The sequence below is a fragment of the Vigna umbellata genome, chromosome 2 (genome assembly GCF_029865625.1).
Source record: "Vigna umbellata cultivar VRB3 chromosome 2, Vumbellata_1.0, whole genome shotgun sequence".
NCBI lineage: Eukaryota > Viridiplantae > Streptophyta > Magnoliopsida > Fabales > Fabaceae > Vigna > Vigna umbellata.
The window spans coordinates 37,585,007-37,605,556 of record NC_142166.1 but is presented as its reverse complement, the minus strand read 5'-3'; the positions used below and the strand labels follow the sequence as shown (position 1 = coordinate 37,605,556).

Sequence of the window (20,550 nt, the reverse complement as noted above, 5' to 3'; positions counted from 1 at the left end):
ACCAACCCACCTACCTAATTTGACTTTATTAAAATTTAATTTTAATTTAATAAAAAATATTTATTATTTTGTTTTTGCTTGAAAAAATTATTTAAGTTTCTTATTTTCAAAATTAATTAAACACCCATGATGGGAGTGAATTTTGGGAGTGAAATTTGTTTAGATTTTAATTATAGAAAATTTGTAATTTTTTTTATTTTAAAAAAATTGTAATTAAGTGAGCTAGTAAGCCAATAACCCGTTTACCCACCAACTCGTGGTGGGTCGGGCTAGGTTCGATTTTTTCTGACTCACTAATAAATGAGCCGAGTTGGGTTGGCTCACTAAGTGACTAGCTCGTGGTGGACCGGGTCGGGTCGGGCCGGGTGACCTGTTTTGACAGCTCTAGTTAACATTTTTTTTATTATATTGTAAATGAGAATAAAGAAAAAGATGTTTCAAGAGAAAAAAATATTATAAATTTATCCATTCAAGACTCTAATCTTAAAAATGGATAAGTGACACAAAAATTATCAATATTATAAACTTATTTATTCGCTTTGTGGGTTTGCTTTTGGATTATATTTGAGTTGTATGTTAATTGTTTTTTAATTGTCTTTGGAGTAACATCATTTTAGAGTGAAATTATTTAAATTTGAATTACAAAAAGTTTTAATTTGTTTGGATTTAAAAAAAAATTGCAATTAAGTGAGCCAACCCGTCTAACCCACCAACTCATGATGAGGTGGGCCAGATTTGAATTTTTTTCGGCTCGCTAATAAATGAGTCGGGTTAGATTGTGTTATTAAGTGACCAACCCGTGATGAGTCGGGTTGGGTGGCCCGTTTTTACAGCACTAGGCAAAAGTAAGTAAAGATTTGACTATTTAAGTAGTTAATGCGTATTAAATGTCATCACATATCTTTTTACCTCACCTACATTTATATACTATATCAAAGTCACTAAAGATTCGACTATTCAACAGTTAATGCGTATTAAATGTCATCACCTATCTCTTTACCTTACCTATCTCTTTAACTCATATATATTATAGACTTAATATGTATTAAATGTCACCACCTACCTCTTTACCTCACCTTATATACTATGTCAAAGTCACTTAAGATTAAACTATTCAAATAGTTAATGTGTATGAAATGTTATCACCTATCTCTTTATTTCACCTGTATTTATAAACTTCAGAATGAACTTTGAATTAATGAGGTTTCAATTATGACCCAATTAATAATAATAATACTTTGTCTTAGATTGACCCGTATTAGAGGTAATAGTTTTATAGAATGACCGGTCTATAGACCACAACCATTTGACCCTAAGAATAATATGTGGTTGTACTTGTGCATGTCTAACCAACTAGATAATCATACATTATAATTATAATTTTAAAATAATTCTTACATTAATTATATCTAATTGGTAATTGGTTGAGTTTTTTTTTGGAAAATCTAGAATTATTCATTAAGTTTTTTTAAAATTAACTTATTAAGTTGTATTATATTTAAGTATGATATTGGTTTTCCTAATATATCAATTTTATTGTTTTAGGGTATTTTTAATACAAGAATCAATTCACGACTTTAAAATTTAAGTTTTATAACACACCATGTTAAAATGTGCAGGCTTAACACAAAATTTATGAGTTCAACTCGCGAAAAGACAAATATTTTTCAAAATTTAAGAAATTAAAATTTAAATAAAATTTTATTAAAGCATACATATTCTTGTGCTAAAATAAAAGTAAAGAGAATATGATCTAACAAAATTAGATCCACTCCACAATATGATTACTGAATTAAGCTCTTGGTTTTTCATTTTGTTTATTATTTTGATCTTGCAATATAAAGTTATTCTACTTTGGACCATATTGTTAGAGTTTTGCTTAAGTAATAACTTAAGAAAGAAATGTTACATAATTTGGACACATGATATCATGTCACCTTATACAAAATGTTTTGTAGATTAAGTTTTTTTTTAAGATCAATTAAATAACTACCAACTTATAAATTATTTTGAATGCCATAAAAGGGTCGATAAAGATAATTGTGATATTATTTTACTATTTATTGAATTATTATTTTTATTTCTTAATTCAAATTAAAAAAATAACATTATAAAAGTAATAATATTTAAAAAATAGAAAGATGATATTTATTATATAAAGACAATTTTTTTTATATGTAAAGTTTCTCCTGTTATTAAAAATATTTAGTAAGTTGTATTTAATATTTTAACATTATGTATGTATGTGTACGACACATACCAAAAGTAAAAATAGGTGCATCATAATATAGCATAGGGTGCGAGACAGAAGAGTGGCAGTTGCGTGGGAGTGAAGGGTGTGGCGGTGGAGTCAAGGAGGGACCGTTGGTAACGCATAAATAAATACATCAATCCACTTTTAAATGAATGTGAAATAAAACCGGGTAGAAAAATGTAAATTAAATTAAAACTTGATTTTTTTTTAATTTTATTTCAAATTACATTAGGAAACACCACTTTTTTGTTTTTTTTAAAAAGAAATCTCTCACATTTCTTTTTCCATATGATATTTTCAAAATTATAAATTTACTGGAATTCGTAAAGTTTGATTAACTAATTATATAACAAGTGGGTTTTAAATACTTATTTATATATTATAAATTGATTTTATAATAATTTAGATTATAACACTGTATTAATAATTTAATTTAATTTTATGAAATTAATATGTAAAATAAATTTACATTTATTTATTTTACTTTTAGTTAACATGGAATTTTTAATAAATTAAATAGAATTTGATAATTTTTCTTACAAAGTTAGTCATTTAAAGAAAATAAATAAATGAAGTATTTTCTTTGTTAGAAGTTTTTTTCCTTTAATTTTGTGATTAATTAGGTATTTATTATAGTTAGTCATCCATAAAATTGTTAAATACATAACCTATTAGAAATGATAAAAAAAGAAGTCATTCATAGGATTAAAAAAATTTAGAATGTGAAGCATGTCTTAATTAAAATAAAAAAGTGGTTCTTTTTAGAGTGCTTTGTAACAAACAATACTTAACACTAGTTATCGGCTTGTTGCGTGTGGAATGATGGTATGTGTTAAATTTTGCATTATTCCTGTCACTCATGTCATCCACTTTGGACAAATACAAGTCAGAAAACCCGCAAAGATAAAAGTAAAACCTTGTGTTTACCTGTTACTCCTTTATGAAAAACCAAACACGCCCTTCCAAAATTAAAGAGTAAAGAGAAAAAACAAAAGGAAATTGAAAAAAAAAAACTGGGGCCATAGAATTACAATGATGCGAAGTGGGGTTGTCTTGGTCAGTTTCTGCTTCCCAAAGCAGCAAAGACTCATTTTTTCTTTCTCCCTTTCATTTCTTTTAAAAAAAAATTGATTTTTTAAAATATTAGGGAATGACATATAATTAAAAATTAAGTGGATTCCTCGGCCAATGTTCCGACGTGCTCTCCTCTCCCTCTCTTCTCTATTCTCCAACTGTATGTGTTGCAAAACTTGACCTGTCCCTTTCCTTTTTTTGCAGTCAAAATCCCAACACCTAACCGTTTTAGTGTGAGTGCTGTAGTGAAGGGTCATCACACGGTGTCTTTTATTTGACATTTGGTTTCCAATGGCAACTGGGTTTTCAAACTTTCGCTTTCCATGTTCCTCTTGACCACTGTAACTGCAGCAAGAAGCTCCTTCAAAAGGGTTGCTAGGTTGGTTTCTGCATTCCCGCTGTCTGGTTTGTTTTCTTAACTTCTTAAAGTCAGCAACTTGGTTTCTTGCAATTGGTTTTTGGGAGCTGTTTGGAGAAGGGTAAATTGATTGAGCTTTGAAAAGTAACCACCTTCACTTACCCATGTTTGCTTCCTTGTTGTGTTGGACTTGTTTGTCGGGAATTTTGCAACTTTCGATGTTTTTAAGGATTGGGTCGGGTTTGCTTTTGAGGGTTTATTTGTTTAGATTTTAATACAATGTGAGTGTTGCAGAAGATTCGGCAATAATTGTGGAATTTTGCCTTTTAGTTTAAAATTTTCGCTTCTGTTGTTTCAAAAATTTCTCAGAGAATTGTGTGTAATTTGCATACTATTTCAGACAACTCTGTACTTTGTAAGGTAATAAGCTTTTGGTATCTTATTAGTTGTTACAGAAGAGGTTGTCTTCTTCTTTATCTTTCTTCTCAGCTTCCGTTGTTGTTATTGTGTATTCTATCAAGAGCTTTTAGCTTTCACTGTCTTGGTCTAAAAGGTTTTTCTGATTTTGGTTTGATCTGTTTCTGTTTTCCTTTGGCAACACCTTTCTTTTTTATCCTCTTCACTCTCCCAACTCGACTTTGAAGTTGCTATTGTTTTTTAATCATTCCTTTATGGACTAGGTGGTCCTTCTTCCTTTACTTTCATTTATGGGGAAGATCACGACGTCTGCAGCCCAACCTGTATCTCAAGAAGCTTCCAATTATGATGAGGTTTTTATGCAGCAGAGCTTGCTCTTCGATGATAGTTTGAAGGTACTTTTATGATTTTGCACTTGCTGTTTGGTTGGGGATATTGGTTTCATTTTTTGTAAGAGCTTTTGGATTCAAGAGGCCTTGTTTTCAATCTTACTACTTAAGATCATTGTCTAATGCATCTGTGGCTTTAATTTAGAATATACTTCTTAATTAAGTGGGATAAAGTGTTTTGCTACTTGTTTTTATTGTTGCATCTCTGTTCCTAGGATTTGAAGAATCTGAGAGCACAATTATATTCAGCAGCTGAATATTTTGAACTCTCTTACACCAACGATGACCAAAAGCAAATGTGAGTTGCTTTGCTAGAGCTGGTCCATATTTATGATGATACTGCCATATCCTTAATATCCTCTCTTTAATGTTGATTTCTTTTTCTGTTCTATGTTCGTAGAGTGGTAGAAACATTGAAGGATTATGCCATTAAAGCCCTAGTAAATACAGTGGACCATTTAGGTTCTGTGACCTACAAAGTAAATGATCTGTTGGATGAAAAGGTCGTTGAAGTTTCTGTTGCAGAACTAAGAGTATCTTGTATTGAACAGGTATACCATTTAGCTTCAGATGGAGAAAGTCCACTAAAGCAATGCTTAAATAATTTCTAAGATCAAAAAATGATAGCACTGTCATATTGAATGAACAACGCGACTTGTTAGTCACACTTAAACTGATCTTTATTGCTTGCATAACTCTTCTTATTTCACTGATAACCCCCAGGACGCTTATAAATATCTAGTTATCTATTTGTCTTTATTGCTTGGTGCTTAGTGTTGTATTTGTCAGAGAAACTTCTACTATAAGTTATCTGCATATATGCTAATTGTAAACTTTAATTCAATTATCCAAAGAAGAGTTGAAACTGCAATTTATACAATCTCAGAGCAGATTTAGGTCTTAAAGAAACTAAGCAAGGTTTTGTTAAGTACTGCAAATAGTATTTTTGTAATGAACTTGACGTGTGTTAAATTTGTTAAAACAGAAAGATGGCATTCCTACAAATATTTGTAGCATGTTTGATTTAAAAAGTGGTCGAGGTTTGAAACATAACAATAGAAGTAGCATAGGGCGAAATTCTCAATAAATCAGTTCATAACTTTTTACGCAAAACAGCAACCAAAAGCAAAAAATATCCACTACTTTGTTTAGACCTCCCTTATACCAACAAATAACAACCACTGAGCCTAATAATTGCACTGTACCCATCAAAAGATGCTTTTGTTGTGCATTAACTATAAAGCACCTCATAAAACAAGTTATGCTATCACTCAGCTTCTTGTACATGTTGTTTTACTTGTTCTGTCCCTCATTATGTCTCAAATCACTTCATTCTTGATAAAGTTCATTTTTGTTCTCTTGAGAAAGCCAGTACAATAAAAGTTTTGAGAGTAAAAAGATTTAACTACATTAGATAATGGTAGTTGGTGAATTTACCTCTGGAAAACTGTATCTGGCAAAGACGTGATAGGTGGTCGGTGGCTGATATTGATGACCATAATGAATCTATGCCTTTCTAAAATTTATCTATATTTTATTCTCAAATTTTGATTAAGGCATGCTTTGAAAATACCACGCCCCATTCAATTCTAAGCAGAATTTTTCATCTGTAGCTGTGACTTTGAACATTGTCCTTTGTTGATATTAGGCTTAAATTTACTGAATGTTAACAGAAAATGTTAGCCAATTTTTTTAAATAGTCATGTTAAAATTTATTATTAAACATTTCAATTATTAAAACAGTGGACCAAGATTGGTTAATTTTAAAAATATTGAAGGACTAAATGTGCAATTAATCCTTAATATTATTGAAGCTTGAATAACAATTTGTTTGCTTAATGTGGTATAACAGAGAATAAAGACTTGCCAAGAGTATATGGATCATGAGGGGCGTACCCAACAGTCATTGGTGATTAGTACTCCAAAATATCCCAAGCGTTATATCCTGCCAGGCAAGTATCTTTCATTTTCATCTTCTCTTCTTATGGTGCTGTTTCCTTTTTCCATTTGTATTATATTTTGTTCCTTTTACTATTACAAAGTATGTTGATTTTGTTGAATGATCTCATATTCACATTCCTTAAATTCACAAGTTCAGTTGGGGAGACCATGCATGGTGCCAACTACACAAAGTCAAAATATGAGGGTTTAAACCTAGATGATGAAGATGACTGGCCTCACTTTAGGAATGGTATATCTTTGTATCCTAATATTTTAATTCCACTTATCTAGATATTAACAACATTAGATATAAACTCATATTCCTTTTATTGCGTTTGTTTCCCAAAGCTGTTCGAGCTACAATTAGAGAAACACCACCTTCTACAGCAAGGTAACTACAAATTCTACATCTTATTATAGGATTGAGTTGCTCATTGTCACAATAAGATCCTGAGGTAATTCTTTATTTTGATGCAGAAGAGGGCGTTCTCCGTCATCTTCTTTACAACCTCAGAGATCTGGAGCTTTTTCATTCACTTCTTCTTCAACCATGCCTAAAAAAGATTTAGGTTGTATGCACATAGTGATATCTTCTTGATTCTTGAGTTTCTTTTTATTACGGCTAATGTCTTCCATGTTTGTTCTTTGTATTTCTTTGCCATGTTCACATAAAAGATGAAGACATAAATCTCACTATATCTGTATTTTTACAATCTTGTTGCATGCACTGAAGAGAGGCGATCGGTTTCCCCATACCGGTTCCCTCTTCTGCGCACCGGATCTCGGTCAAGTAGGCCTACTACACCCAAGATAAGTAGACCGACCACACCAAATCCTAGCAGACCCACCACACCAAATCCTTCCAATGCAAGACAAAGGGTGAGTTACACATAAATCATGGTTGTGTACTCAGCATATCACCAATAACCCCAGTAGTTTATCTAACTGTTTCTGTTTATCCTTTCACCAGTACCCTTCAGAGCCACGGAAATCATCTTCTATGCGACTATATGCCGAAAGAGACCCTGCCAAAGACGTAGAACAGTACCCCAGTAAGAGTAAACGTCTCCTGAAGGCCTTACTAAGTAGGCGCAAGTCTAAGAAGGATGACATGCTATATACATACTTGGACGAGTACTGATACGGTAGAACCTATAGAAAGCAAGGGAAATATTCAAATATGTCATAGAATCTTGGAAACAAGTCAAATTTTGCTTGCTAGTTTGATAGGCTGCACTTCTTTGTCGTTTAAATGAACATTTATACGGTATTTTTCCTTTGTCTTTGTTTTACTTTGTGTAACCAAGCACCCCAAATTATGATGTGTGATAGTATAATAGCTCAAACGTTGTTTTGAACAATGAATGTTATATAATCAAGTAAAGTTGGCATCATTTATCTTTTCTTGTAGCAAGTTGAAGTTCAAGGCTTACCACTGTTCCTCCAATTTTGTAGCCATAATGGCTGATGGAAACTAAACTAAGATGTAAACAACAAAATTAATGGAAATTGGATTTGTAGTCCTTGTTCTACAACGTGTAATGTTGAGTTTGTATATTTTTGTTTCTTTCCTTGCTCATAGGAAACCTTCAAGAGATAGGAAACTTCGTGGGTCAATTATTTTCACTATGACAACTAATTTTGTGTATGTTAAATGCAATTTAATGGAGTTTTGCGTTTGTTTTTGGCTCTTAAATATTATTGAAAAAAGTGAAAAAGTGCGATCATGTCCTTGTCAATGCGCATTATTTCTTGCAACTAAAGTGGATGTGTGTCAACTCAGATTCGAAGTTCCAGCCAACTACCACTTAAAAACCTACTACCATTTTCCTTCTAAATAAATGCATCTAGGAATTATCGTTATTTTTAAATAATGTTTACACCAAAAGATATTTTGCAACTTTCATTTAGCTCAACTGAAAAGAGAAGTTGCATTTAAGCAATAGCTTTAGGCTCATTAATGCAGTTTACGACTCAAAGATACTTCCATTGCCAACCAGTAACAGTTCTTGTTTAAAATACACTTCTCTTAGACATTTCTAGAAAAAAAAAGAACAAAAAAAATCAAGTTTATGTATCAAATGAAATTAACTCGTGGATTAAGTAAATTTGTACAACTTTTTACATTCACCTGTTGAAGATAGTGACAAATTTTGCGGTTAACCATGAAAGGGTGCACTACTCACGAGAACATTCAACACCATCCATCAAAACCTCATCCTGCATCGGTCACTACGTTGTGTTGCAATTGCAGCATTGAACTGAATCGTATTTCAGACTAATTACCTACTAATCAACGGGTAAGGTTGCATATGCTTGTACAATGAAACCATTTCTTCATATCTACAGTCCATTTCGAGACCACTGTAATGGTCATCGTTATTCGATAAACATTTCTTCTAACCAATTATTGCTTTAAATTTAAGTTTTCAAATAAGATTTTGTGAAGATAGTGAATGATCTTCAGACATGGACAAAGGGAAACTTTCATGCAACATGGCAAACCTTTCCGTGCCCCATCAGAATCTGTGATGTGTAGTGGTAATATGTGTTATATAATATTATTAGTGATGGTGCAACAAGTAACAGAAAGTACAGTGAAACTCCTCTAACAACATTGGTAACAACATTATTATCACCGGAAGATCACTGTTTTCTAAATGTTTATCTTAGTTGGTCAGTTCACATGTGTAAGAAAACATACCGATGGGTATAACCGTAATTCCCCTTGAAGATCAAGTTGATAAGAGAAGTCAAAGACTCTTATCAGATCACAGAAAAAGAATTAAGGGATTGCATTTGCAAATACAAGAATAGAATTGGAAGAAAAGAGGAAGATACAAATTAAAAACCAGAAGAATAATAAGAGGAGCTATAGAAGAATTGAAAGCTAAAGGATGAAGAGATACACAAAAAGTGAGAGATAAACAGATCGAGCACCTAATATGGGAATGACATCCATCTGTGACCCACAGACCTGACTAACTATTTTGACTGTTTACATATTTCAAGTAATTACTAAGTACATTTGGTAGTAAAAGCAAACTTTATACTTATCTACTAAACGTATTCTTCTTGCACTACAGCCACGACTAAGCCTTTCCCCAATAGGTGGACGTGGATATTTCTACACTATATGTTCTTGAATATATACAACTAGTGGTCGCAAATGTATGAGGAATATACACAAATGTAGGCATGGAAACCATGGATAACATTGTATATCCACTCATGTGAATCTTTTCTGCACAACAGAACTCAAATTCCAGAAAATCATAACAGAAGCATGAACTTAACCAAGATGGAATTTATAACGGTGGAAACATCCATCCCATGGTCCAACCGAGAAGCAAGCCAGCACCGGCAAGGCCTATTCCCACCGCAAAAGCAACAACACACTTTGTAATCCCACATCTTCTGTTACTATTCTTCCGCTTCCCAGCTTTGTCATGACTCTTCTTAAGCAGCATTCCCCTACACGGGGACCAGGGTAAGGATGCGGGAAAGAGATTTATCAATGACTGGTTTTTGTTTCGGAGTTGCAGGCAGAGGTTCTCCAGCTGCAGCATGTTGAGCCACTGCTTGTAAGCAAAGAGTTGTGATGCCTGTCGAAAAAAGAGACTCAGGATGTGCTCCTTCTCGCTGTAAGCTCGCTGTGCTGCTTTCTCAGCCTCTCTTGCTCTTGTTTGAGAGTAACACAAAGCTTTCAATAGCTCAGACATGCTACTGTTCTCAGAATTTGTGTGCCATCCTTTGTTGCTTGAACTAGAATCTGTGCTCTGGATGAAACTGAACATAAGAAGCATAATTATTAATAAATTGATCATAGAATAATCAATAAATTTCAACTCGGCAGTACAAAAGTTGGAAGAAAAAATTCCAAAAAAAAAGTCACCAAGTGTGTGTTTTAGTAATGAAACCGTGTTGCATGAACAGGAATTCGATAGATATCTACTACAACAATTATGTTCTATCATTGTATCTTAAATTTCCAAGAATAGAGCGTCCGTGCACATCTTTCAAGGTCATAAGATAAAACATGTCCCTCAAGGATCGAAATATAGCTTTAAAAGAGAGCATTTACATATATTTCTAAAAGCTTAGGCAAAACCATCATTGCTTTTTTTGTTGAATTAAATTCACAAAAGTATGATATTTTCTACCCATGTTGGTAGCTCTATACATTCATACAATTAATTGGTTATCAGATGCAAAAAAAGGATTAAATTCAGTTAAATTTGTATATCATCAAATTACCCGATAGCATGAGATGGATAACTAAAACTACTTTGAAATCGGTAAGGGCAATCAGTCAGAGCCAAACATCCATCGAAATAAAAGAAAAAGTCTAAAACCTGTCCACATAAGTAATTATGGGATGGCATCTTCGTGATCCTTATCTGATATATAAAAGAAATACGTACTATCTTGATGAAAAATGTATAGTTTGAAACCGATAACTAGCCTCAGTCCCTATTGCATTGGAAACAGCATGCATACAAGGTACCTCAATGTAGTTAGCATCTATAAATAACTATCCTTAACCCTAGTCATACTTAATTATTAATTAGGAAGTTCAATATTTTAAACACGAGAAAACATCAAATTTCTTAGAAAATAGACTGACCATCATGGCAAAGATTGCAGAAAACAAATAAAAATTGTAGAGTATGCCGCTATCCATTACCTGGAAAGCTTACTTGAATCCTGAAATGAGCAGTCAGACGTGGATATTCCCGTTGTATAACCATCTGCATCAGAAGAACCAGACTCGGTTTTACGATTCAAAGATGATGGTAGAATCTTATCATGGTCAACACCTTTAGGGTAGGGAGGCCTCTGACTAACATGCTTAGTTTGGGGATGAGGGAGATCACAATTCTCAATATGATCAAGTGACTTCCGAGCAACCAAGGAAGCCAATTCATCTTTTCCAGCAGTGCGCCACCAAGGGCCAGTTTCCTCATCTCCCATCAAATGTGATTCTATATCAGATGATGTCATCTTAACTTGTTCAGAGACCAAGAAATTGGAAATATCACAATCCATAAAACGACTGTCTGAAAAACATAGTTCCCCCTGATCTTTCTTCTTAGGAGTAAGATTTAAATCAGTATTCAGTGAAGCCTCAAATTTTGGCATTCTTGCATTGCTGTTTTTCATACATGTAGGAGAGACATGCCGCGGGTGCTCTACAGATAAATTATCACTTTCCAAATCAGACAAAGTATCGAAGTCTTTGACCAATTGATCTGTCCCACTCTTGACACTTCTATTAAGCAATTCAGCATAGAATGCACCAAATTCAGACTCGTAGGAATTATAATTTGTTTCATCACCCAAATCACTCTTCACATGTAGCCACCATTTCATTTCTGGTAGTTGATCAGAATTCAGATCATGGGACATGCAAACTGAATTGGCATGAATTTGGTCATTAGTAGAATCACAAGGAATCCAATCAGATACTAATTTTTTTGAAACTGGTGAAGGATGGTCCGAAGTATTTAGGGGAATCCGGAAATCTTGAGTAAAACACTTAGCGGCATAAGGTGCCTTCCCTTCTGCTGAAGCCATTGCTTACAACTAGTCTCTTAAAGATTACCTTTTTAAGAGGCAACTTTTGAGGGATCCAGCATCTGGTTATTCAGTAAAACAAACTCCAAACATTACAACATTACATACAAACTATGTAGGTTGCAAAAATGTTAAATATATACTGTACGAGACCAACAAATTACCAATCTTTCAATTTAGCTGAAAAGGTATGTAAAAGCAGAAGAAATACAGGAAAACTAGGTCCACCAGCTCTAAAAATCGTTGCCAAAATCCCCACAAAAATCATTATAGAATGTTGATTATTAATCATATTTCTATTTCCCTGTCATTAACAGAGAAAGAACATTCATCTTTAAACGCCAGTCAAGCAGGAAAGCAAGAAAACCAAAAGGTCAATGACTCAACAAAAATTTATGAGAGGAAAAGAAATCCAACAAGAACAAACCTTCCCAAGAAAACTAATTGTCCAAGAACCTTAAACTGGAGTCATGAAAACCCACAATCATTAAGTAGCTTTTGGTAAGTAATATAACCAATGCAACAGTTAAAAAAAAAACTTTGGGTGGTTAATTGACAGACAAGGAACATGTTGGTTTTGGGTGTGCAGAATTCCGCTTAAATTTTCAGGAAGAACTGAGTGTCTCAGACAGAACATCACGTAGATGTGAACTTTCTCGAATTCTCTTGGCAGTTACACCCCCAAACTATGAAACCCCATGAAAGGGAAACAAAAAAGATCTATCTGGCATAAATCCCAACAAAAGAAGATAAAAGGTCCAGCGAAACTGGACAGTACAAACTACATGAGATCCCAAAGAAGCAAGGACAAGAATATTCAGTTAACTGATCTAAGGACAGAGAGAAAGAGAAAGAGAGAGAACTTGCCTTGATTATAATCAGAAATGAGCTTCCTTGTAACACCGAAACATGTCTGAGACTTTGCTTGTACACCTGTCCAAGAGAGTGCGTGTTTTGCATTTGTGAGTAATACTGATGTAAAAGCATGGTCCTTGTATTCCCACCATGTCAAAGGAAAAATAACAAGAGTATCAATAATTGTGTTACTTACACCATGCTCCTAAATATCTTTCTTTTTTGTTCCCTTGTCACAGTCCCATCCTATGCTTTTTGAATTATTGTTCCCTCATCCTTCTATTCCACTCCGTCTCTAACATCAATTGGTGTGCCCTTAATAAATATATTTGCTTTTTCTACTATTATGATGATTCAATTTTCTTATAATTATATAATTGATTTTAAAATTATTAAATCAAACTAAAAAACATAAAAATTGTTTTTTTTTTGCATAACTTCTTTATTCTCTCACGTGTCCAAGTGTCCAGATTTTCTCGGAAACTCAACATCGTTCTCAACGAAGTTTGCAAAGGCTTCTAACCGTGACACCTGCGCAGCCCCTTGTGACTCTTCTTTGAAAATATTTTGCGTGGTTATTGTAAATAATTTTAATCCCTTTTTCAACATTTTTAGTTTAACTTTTATCTTTTTATGGTAAGAATTAAATATTAAATATATTTTACATTTTAAGGCATTAAATACTTTTTCTCTATAAATGTACCACAATTATTTATGTCATTACTTGTTTCTTATTTCTGTTTCCTTTTCAGAAAATGGGATCATTATCACCTACCCACTGATTTCAATCATTTTATTTAATCAGTTATCCATTTTTCCTAATCAAGAAAACGATGCTTAGATTTGCATCCTAACCATTTAATTAGTTGCACGTCACTCTCGTATAGGACAATATCCACTCAGGACTTTATCTCCACACTCCTCACCTACTTTTTGCATTTTACGAGTCAAATTCATCTTCAAAAAATCTGTTAAGTTCTCTAAATCAAACGCATGCTTATCAATTACTTTAATATATAAAAAATAATTTGTAATTAGATGGAGTAAAATTGTTTCACACTACTCAGTTAAACTCGGAGAGTCTGAATTATGTGAATGTTGATTAAGCTCCAAAAAGAAGCACTTAGGGATTAACCATCCGTATACGTTCCTCTCACCTGAAAGCAACATGGAAATACTTGGAAAAATACTTCAAGCACGAAGGAAAAATAAACAAAAAATAATCATAATCATCACATAATACCCCCTTAATAATTAACCATCTGGTTATACTTTTTCCTAAGCACAGACAGTCTTCTGTGAAGGGTAAGCTTTTCATCTTTTTTCCCTAATTTATCCAAGTAGTATACAATTTTTTTCAGCGTAACCAAAATCTCCTCACTTTCATATCCAAATTCTCTTTCTTGGATATTCAGGATCCTTCTAAGCAACCCGAGTAATTCACTGTCATCCTTACCAAGTCTGGTTTGAATAGACACCAAACAATCCAAAGCCTCCCCTGCCATGCATAACATATGGTAAATATCAATTTCATCCCAAAAGATTAAAATAATTAGGAAAATTAAGCCTCAGTTTTCCCTTTGATGCAAGAATTGTATTACTACGATCATCAGTGAAATTCAACACAATTAATTGAATGAATTGAATAATGAATAACTTGATCATATTAATTTGACCCTGACCAGGCTTTCAATGAAGTAAGGGAAGGCTTACCAACAGGAAGGGAATTTTTTCCAAAGGCCTTCTCACGGATGCGTAAAACCTCCAGGGCAAGTTTCTCTGCTTCTTCATCATTTTTCAAATGGTAGAGTGTAACTGCAAGATGTAACATAGGAAAGCTGATGGACTGGTCATCAGTTCCCTTCTGCTTTATCATGATTTGCAAACTTCTTCTCAACAGGTGCTCGGCATCTGCATAATTCTTTGACCGTGAATACGAAGTTGCAAGATTTATCATGTGTGTCACCAGGATTGGGTGCTCCTTTCCTTTGTGCTTCTCAGTGATCCACAAACACTCCTCTAATAGCTCTCTACCTTCTTGTCCTCTTTGAATTAAACAAAACAAAAAGCTTCAATTCAAAACCAGCCAGCTTTGACGTTTTAATCTTGTTTTCCTTTATGCTTTCTTCCTTGCTTCCTTTTTATTTATTTTTATTTTTTTGGCTTTTTAGAGAGAAGGGGATTTTAGGAGGGTGACATAGCAAAACCATTATATAGAAACAAAAGGTGATAGGGTTACCTCCCAGCGGCATGAAGTAATTCAGCTAGATCCACTCTCATCTTTTCCAATATACTGTCATCTGGTGACAAGTAATTTGAGTCCTTCATGACCTGAATAGCACGTTTAAACAATTGTATTGCTTCATCTGATTTTCCTGCAAAATTTATCGTACTCACATCAATAAGCACATAGGTTTCAACTCTCCAATTCCAAAACAAAATAAAAAAAATAAACCAAGGACCATGCGTGCGTTTACATCTAAATAACAAATAACATCAACAAAGTAATTTCCATATATAACTTAAGACCAAATAAATTTAAATGTAGGTGTTTCCACCACTTCTGCGGATACACCATACATGAAAGAAATTCAAATCAACACAAAGTTGATTGTGCCACACGGAGAGAAAGCAAAATAAAGGGATATAAATATAAATGGGATATACAAGAACAAATAAATTGTATGTGCAAGTTCCAAAGTTACCTTGGGCACTCTTCACACGGGCTAGGGAACTCATAGCAATTCCAATTCTTCCATCATTTTGTCCATATAATTTAGTGTATATGTCGAGAACTCTAGAAACCAAACAAATATAAGTAATATAGAAGAAAGCAGAGTCAATAATGCACTGGGTATGGAAGGAGAAACTAAATTAACCTAGTAAAATGAGTTTCAGCATCATTGGCTCTCCCTTCTTTGAGTAAAAGATTGCCGAGGCTAAGTAAAGGTACGACCAAATCCTTACTTTGGGCACCTCTACTTGATCCCAAAAGAGTGATCACACGCTGGTAAATCTCTATTGCTTTTGTTGCTTTTCCGAAAGAGCCAAGAACTTTTGCCATACCCAAATAAGGTGTGATAAGTAAAGTACTATCCTTACCTATAAAAGAAGACATTATATTATTGAGAATATCAACATTTTGACAAAAGCGAATTTAGAAGCAAAGTTGGCTTCACGGAAGATAATTTCTGCTAAGGTATCTGGAGATTGAAATGGTTAAAAATAACTTCTAACTAGACACGCACAACTAAAATATCTCAAGAAAATAGCTCCAGATTTCTAATCAAACAGATAATCAACACAACATAACCACAGTCAGAGTCCTTCACAACAGGTAAATAAAATCTAATACTATATAAAACTAACATTACTAACTGAAAATTGTTCTCACCGTAGGTCCCCTCCATAATGTAGACAGCCCTCTGATATGTGTCCAATGATTTTTCAAACATGTTCAATGTTGCATACATACTTCCCATATGCATAAGTATTGAATCCAGACGAGGTGCATCATCCTTCAAATTGTCAACAATTTCTTTCATCTGGCCATAAATGAAAATATAAGAATGCACTCCACAGAAAAGGGAACAACAGAAAGAGGTGTGCAAATGTAACACTTTAGCATTTCAGAAGAAATGAGAAACTTAATTATTTTCGATTTTCATCTGGGTATATACAAACTAAGACATACACAGGAAACTATTTCAGTACAAGGGAATCAAAGATGTGATACCACTATAAAATTAGTATCCACTAACCCCACTAATGGAAACAAATAGCCTCATACAAGAATGTCAGCCAAGAAGAGTGATAGAAGATAATTTAACTGCATGCATTTTTGGTGAGAAATGACCATTTATTCATTCTAGCTCCAGAAATCATGAAAAATTAATTAACTCATGTTAGAAAACAAAAATAAACCGACAATTGACTTCTTCATTGTACTCTTACACCATCTCATTATAGTAAAATCTGGTGGTGTCAGTTCTTCATAAATTGGTATGCCGAAGTCATGCTCTAGAACACTAAAAAAGTCATGCTGAATCTGAGAGTTCAACTATGCAGACATAATTTAATTTACCTAATTAGACAAGGTATGAAAATGACAAGAATGAACAAGAACAGAAGGAAAGGGGGAAATACCATATCCAACAAAGATCCAACAAATTTTAAGTCTCCAACAGCCATGTAACCTAGTGCTATAACATCCAAAATTGCAGCTTCTTCTATGCCTTTAGTACCTGCATTCAGGCTCTCTTTGACTGCTTCGTAATTGGCAGTTAGCAGGTCTATAGCATCACTTTTATTTCCCATCCTGATCATTCTTTTCACTTCATCAAATAATTCTTCCAATTCTCTTTCTAAACTGCCAATCCTGTAGAATGTGAAATTTCCAAAGCCAAGGGACATTGTCAATTAGAAAAACGAATAATTAAAGTAATAAAGATGGAACAAAGATGCTGTATCCTTAGACGATAAATTTCCAATGTATTGGTAAGAAAATTAAGGAACAAAATTGAAATTTGGAAATACTTCAAAATACAAGCATAAACAGTAGAAGAAAGGGAAAAGACAATATCATTTGAACCAATACCCACCTCTGATGGTCATTTGGAGCTGAAAATCCTGAATAAGCATCACTATGAGGGCCTGTACCACCACATTCCAATGACCCAACTGAAGATCTTGAGATGCAGACCCGAGCAGAAGCAGTCTTAATTGGAATAATGTAAAGCTTTTGACTGTAATTTTGCTTTTGATTACAAACTGAGAAGCATGATATGCTTTTCAACTCACACAATGATAGCATATGCGGAAGCTCTTTGCTTGTCCTAATAATAGAGAGCAGAAGGAATTAAACCAAACCACCACAAACTAGTGCAATCTGGTATGTACTTAAAACGAAGAGTCGGCAACCAAAGAAATGAGGATAAAATAACCAGAAACCATTATTTGCACTCAGATTAAACATGTATCCTAGCCGAAAACTCACCTGAATTGTTAAAAGACAACATTCTGCACTGAACAATATTAATTTCTTTCATTAATTGTATGTTTTGAGTTAGTAAAGTGCACAAGTTTCAATTAATAAAGTTGAAGTTGTTATCCTAAGGTGATTCATTGCAGCGAAGAAAGAAGTGGCAAGGAACGGAAGTAGCATAGTTGGGAGAAGCAGAGCATTAGCACAAACACAACTTAAGCATGGAAAGAGCAGAAAGAAAACCTGATTCCGTTGAAAGAGTGCGAAGGAAGAAGACATGAACCTTTCATCGTCTACCTCCTCCTCCTGGGATCAAACCTTAACAATTAATGCCAAGAACGGATAAAGCGCATGTTTTTTTTTTCTGTGGGCTAGTTATTACTTTTTGGGCCTCCACTTAGATATTAAATTCAAAGTAAATTGTTGTTTACACCTCCCAACTTTATTAATGTACACTATCTCACATAGTATAATGGTTGTTGTTCTGTTAAAGATAACTGATTCCCTAAGTTTTAAACAAATAATTTCCATTAAAAACTTTCCGGAATTAAAATTTTAACATTTTAGAGATTACATTTTATGAAATTACTTTCCAATTTTTTTTTATGTTAACATTTCAAAAAGTCACTGTTAAGAAAACTATTTAAAAAACCTAAAAAATTAGGGGTATAAAGTAAGATCAGACCCTTCCTTCAGGCCACCAAAATATTCGTAGCATTTGTCTAATTATTCTGAGCAAGTAACAAGTGATATTAGGTGGATTTCACCCCAAAGTCAAACAATTCAAGCTAAATTCAGATGCTTTTTTACATTTGGAAAATCGAAAATCAGCAGCAACTGGATGGTGTGAGGTGTATCGCCCTAAAAAAAGTACCAGGAGAAATAAGCTCAATAGAAAGTCCGTCCAACAATTCAATTTGTTAACACACTAAGTTATATAAATATACATATGAATGGGTTTCTCTGTAAAATAATCATAACGTTAAGTATATGTTTTTATGTTCTTTTTTATGCTAGATCGACAACAATTAACATATGAATAAGCTATCGATCATAAATCATGCGATTTAGATCTTAAGTGAAACCGGAGAATATTTATTATAATATATATCTTTGTTTAATACTTACATTCATCCATGGTTGACAAATTTGTGACTACAAAATTACACATCATACATTAAGATGCTATTCTTTTCAAGAGGAGGAAGATGATGTGATCCCAAATTATTAAATATCTATGTTACAAGAAGATGGAGTTATTACAAAAGTTCAAGAGACATATTTTTTTTGAACATCTTAACTGACAAATATCAAGTCTATGGAAGGAGATTTATAAGAAGAATGCAAAAGAAATTAAAACAAAGACTTAAATATTAATTTGATTCTTATTTTGGTGGTATAGTATGTTTAATTTGGTTCTTATTTTGGTGGTATAGTATGTTTAATTTGGTTCTCATTTTGTTCCAGTAGTCAATTAAGTCCCAATTTCTATTAATTTTGTTCAATTTAGTCATTTTTACTAACATCGTCTAAATAATTAACTGTAATAGTGTTGTATAACATGACTCATGGTTATTATATGACGTTCTACCTCATTCGTTTATTCATCACACGCTCACCTTCATGTATTATCATCTTCCTCACCTCCATTATCACCTCGATCATTAAATCATTAATCATTTCATCGGTTATCACCCCATTCACCTCCATTATCCTTTTTCTCTCCATCTCTCCACGCAAGATTTCTCTCTTATTTTTTCCCTCAATAATCCATTTTTGTCAATTATTTATCCACTTTCATCCTCTTAAACACCTTTCACTTAATCAGTCATTATCTTCTCCATTTTTTCTCCATTTTCAATTAGTGCACTAGGGAACTCTAGTGAGAAAGTGAGTGATTTAGAGATTGAATAGAGAAACATGGACACTCCTAAAATCTTAAATGAGGGGCATACTTTGAGAGGTGATGATGCGTAAATGTGAGAGTGTGATGAAAAATGAAAAAGATAGAGTGTCACGTAATTAGGATATGATTGGACATTAAAATAAAATAAAGACCAAATTGAACAAACTAGACCAAAATAAAACCAAATTAGGATTTAAATCTAAAACAAAATATAAAAAATATTTCTCTTAATGTTTCGTCTTATTTCCTTGTAAATAAAATATAAAAAAATCTTCCTATTCCATGTAAGGGTCTTGCATGAATGTCTGATGGAGGGTATTGAAAGAAACACTCGTTAAAGTGATTCATTTAAATGAATCACCCAGTAAATTGACTCCAATTATACCTTTTGCTTAACATATCTACTTTCATTGATTGAATGATAAGACGTAGTACTTACTAAGTGATCTAAACAAAACATTCACTACGAAACTTTTTACACCAACACTTATAAACTTCCAAAAAATGAAATTATCTCAAATCATAAAATCATTTAAGGCGCAACAATAAATGTACTTTACATTAATCTACTAAGGGAAATTGATACTTTGAAGCAAACTTATAAAGATAATTAACATGCAAGTGAAGACTCCATTATTAATTAGCATGCCGAAGGACTCCAATCATACATATACCACTTATATTTGTTCAAGCTCTACCTATAATTAAAAAAAAAACTTTCAACTTACACATAATACATGATTTTCATATTCTATGCAAGATGGAAGAATACTGGACTCACATGTAACAAAAGTT

At 33.2% G+C, this 20,550-nt stretch overlaps 3 protein-coding genes across 8 annotated transcripts; 1 reads left to right on the top strand and 2 right to left on the bottom strand.

Annotated features, from left to right (window-relative positions):
• Positions 1-3,356: 3,356 nt before the first annotated feature.
• LOC148203932 (protein ABIL2-like) lies at positions 3,357-7,834 on the top strand. Of its 4 annotated transcripts, XM_088106700.1 has the most exons (11): positions 3,357-3,488; positions 3,575-3,707; positions 4,367-4,498; positions 4,708-4,790; positions 4,893-5,043; positions 6,345-6,444; positions 6,591-6,683; positions 6,782-6,824; positions 6,911-7,002; positions 7,167-7,312; positions 7,404-7,834. In XM_088106700.1, the coding sequence occupies exons 3-11, from the start codon at positions 4,394-4,396 to the stop codon at positions 7,572-7,574; spliced, it is 984 nt and encodes a 327-aa protein (XP_087962826.1). In that variant the 5' UTR covers positions 3,357-3,488; positions 3,575-3,707; positions 4,367-4,393; the 3' UTR covers positions 7,575-7,834. The 4 variants fall into 4 exon arrangements, with proteins under 4 accessions (XP_087962826.1, XP_087962827.1, XP_087962825.1 ...); XM_088106701.1 differs by having other exon boundaries at positions 3,403-3,733; XM_088106699.1 differs by having other exon boundaries at positions 3,406-3,707.
• A 1,443-nt stretch (positions 7,835-9,277) lies between these two features.
• Positions 9,278-13,034, bottom strand: LOC124819804 (uncharacterized). Of its 3 annotated transcripts, none has more exons than XM_088106696.1 (3): positions 12,878-13,034; positions 11,121-12,072; positions 9,278-10,222 (listed from the first exon to the last, which is right to left on the bottom strand). In XM_088106696.1, the coding sequence occupies exons 2-3, from the start codon at positions 12,008-12,010 to the stop codon at positions 9,742-9,744; spliced, it is 1,371 nt and encodes a 456-aa protein (XP_087962822.1). In that variant the 5' UTR covers positions 12,011-12,072; positions 12,878-13,034; the 3' UTR covers positions 9,278-9,741. The 3 variants fall into 3 exon arrangements, with proteins under 3 accessions (XP_087962822.1, XP_087962824.1, XP_087962823.1); XM_088106698.1 differs by lacking the exon at positions 12,878-13,034 and adding an exon at positions 12,438-12,838; XM_088106697.1 differs by lacking the exon at positions 12,878-13,034 and adding an exon at positions 12,175-12,396.
• A 1,034-nt stretch (positions 13,035-14,068) lies between these two features.
• LOC148203931 (Tetratricopeptide repeat (TPR)-like superfamily protein) lies at positions 14,069-18,186 on the bottom strand. The gene is made up of 9 exons (XM_088106695.1): positions 18,093-18,186; positions 17,467-17,700; positions 17,012-17,243; positions 16,260-16,410; positions 15,745-15,967; positions 15,571-15,662; positions 15,105-15,240; positions 14,579-14,910; positions 14,069-14,363 (listed from the first exon to the last, which is right to left on the bottom strand). Exons 1-9 carry the CDS (start codon positions 18,137-18,139, stop codon positions 14,113-14,115), a joined length of 1,698 nt encoding a protein of 565 aa, XP_087962821.1. The 5' UTR covers positions 18,140-18,186; the 3' UTR covers positions 14,069-14,112.
• Between the last annotated feature and the right edge of the window lie 2,364 nt (positions 18,187-20,550).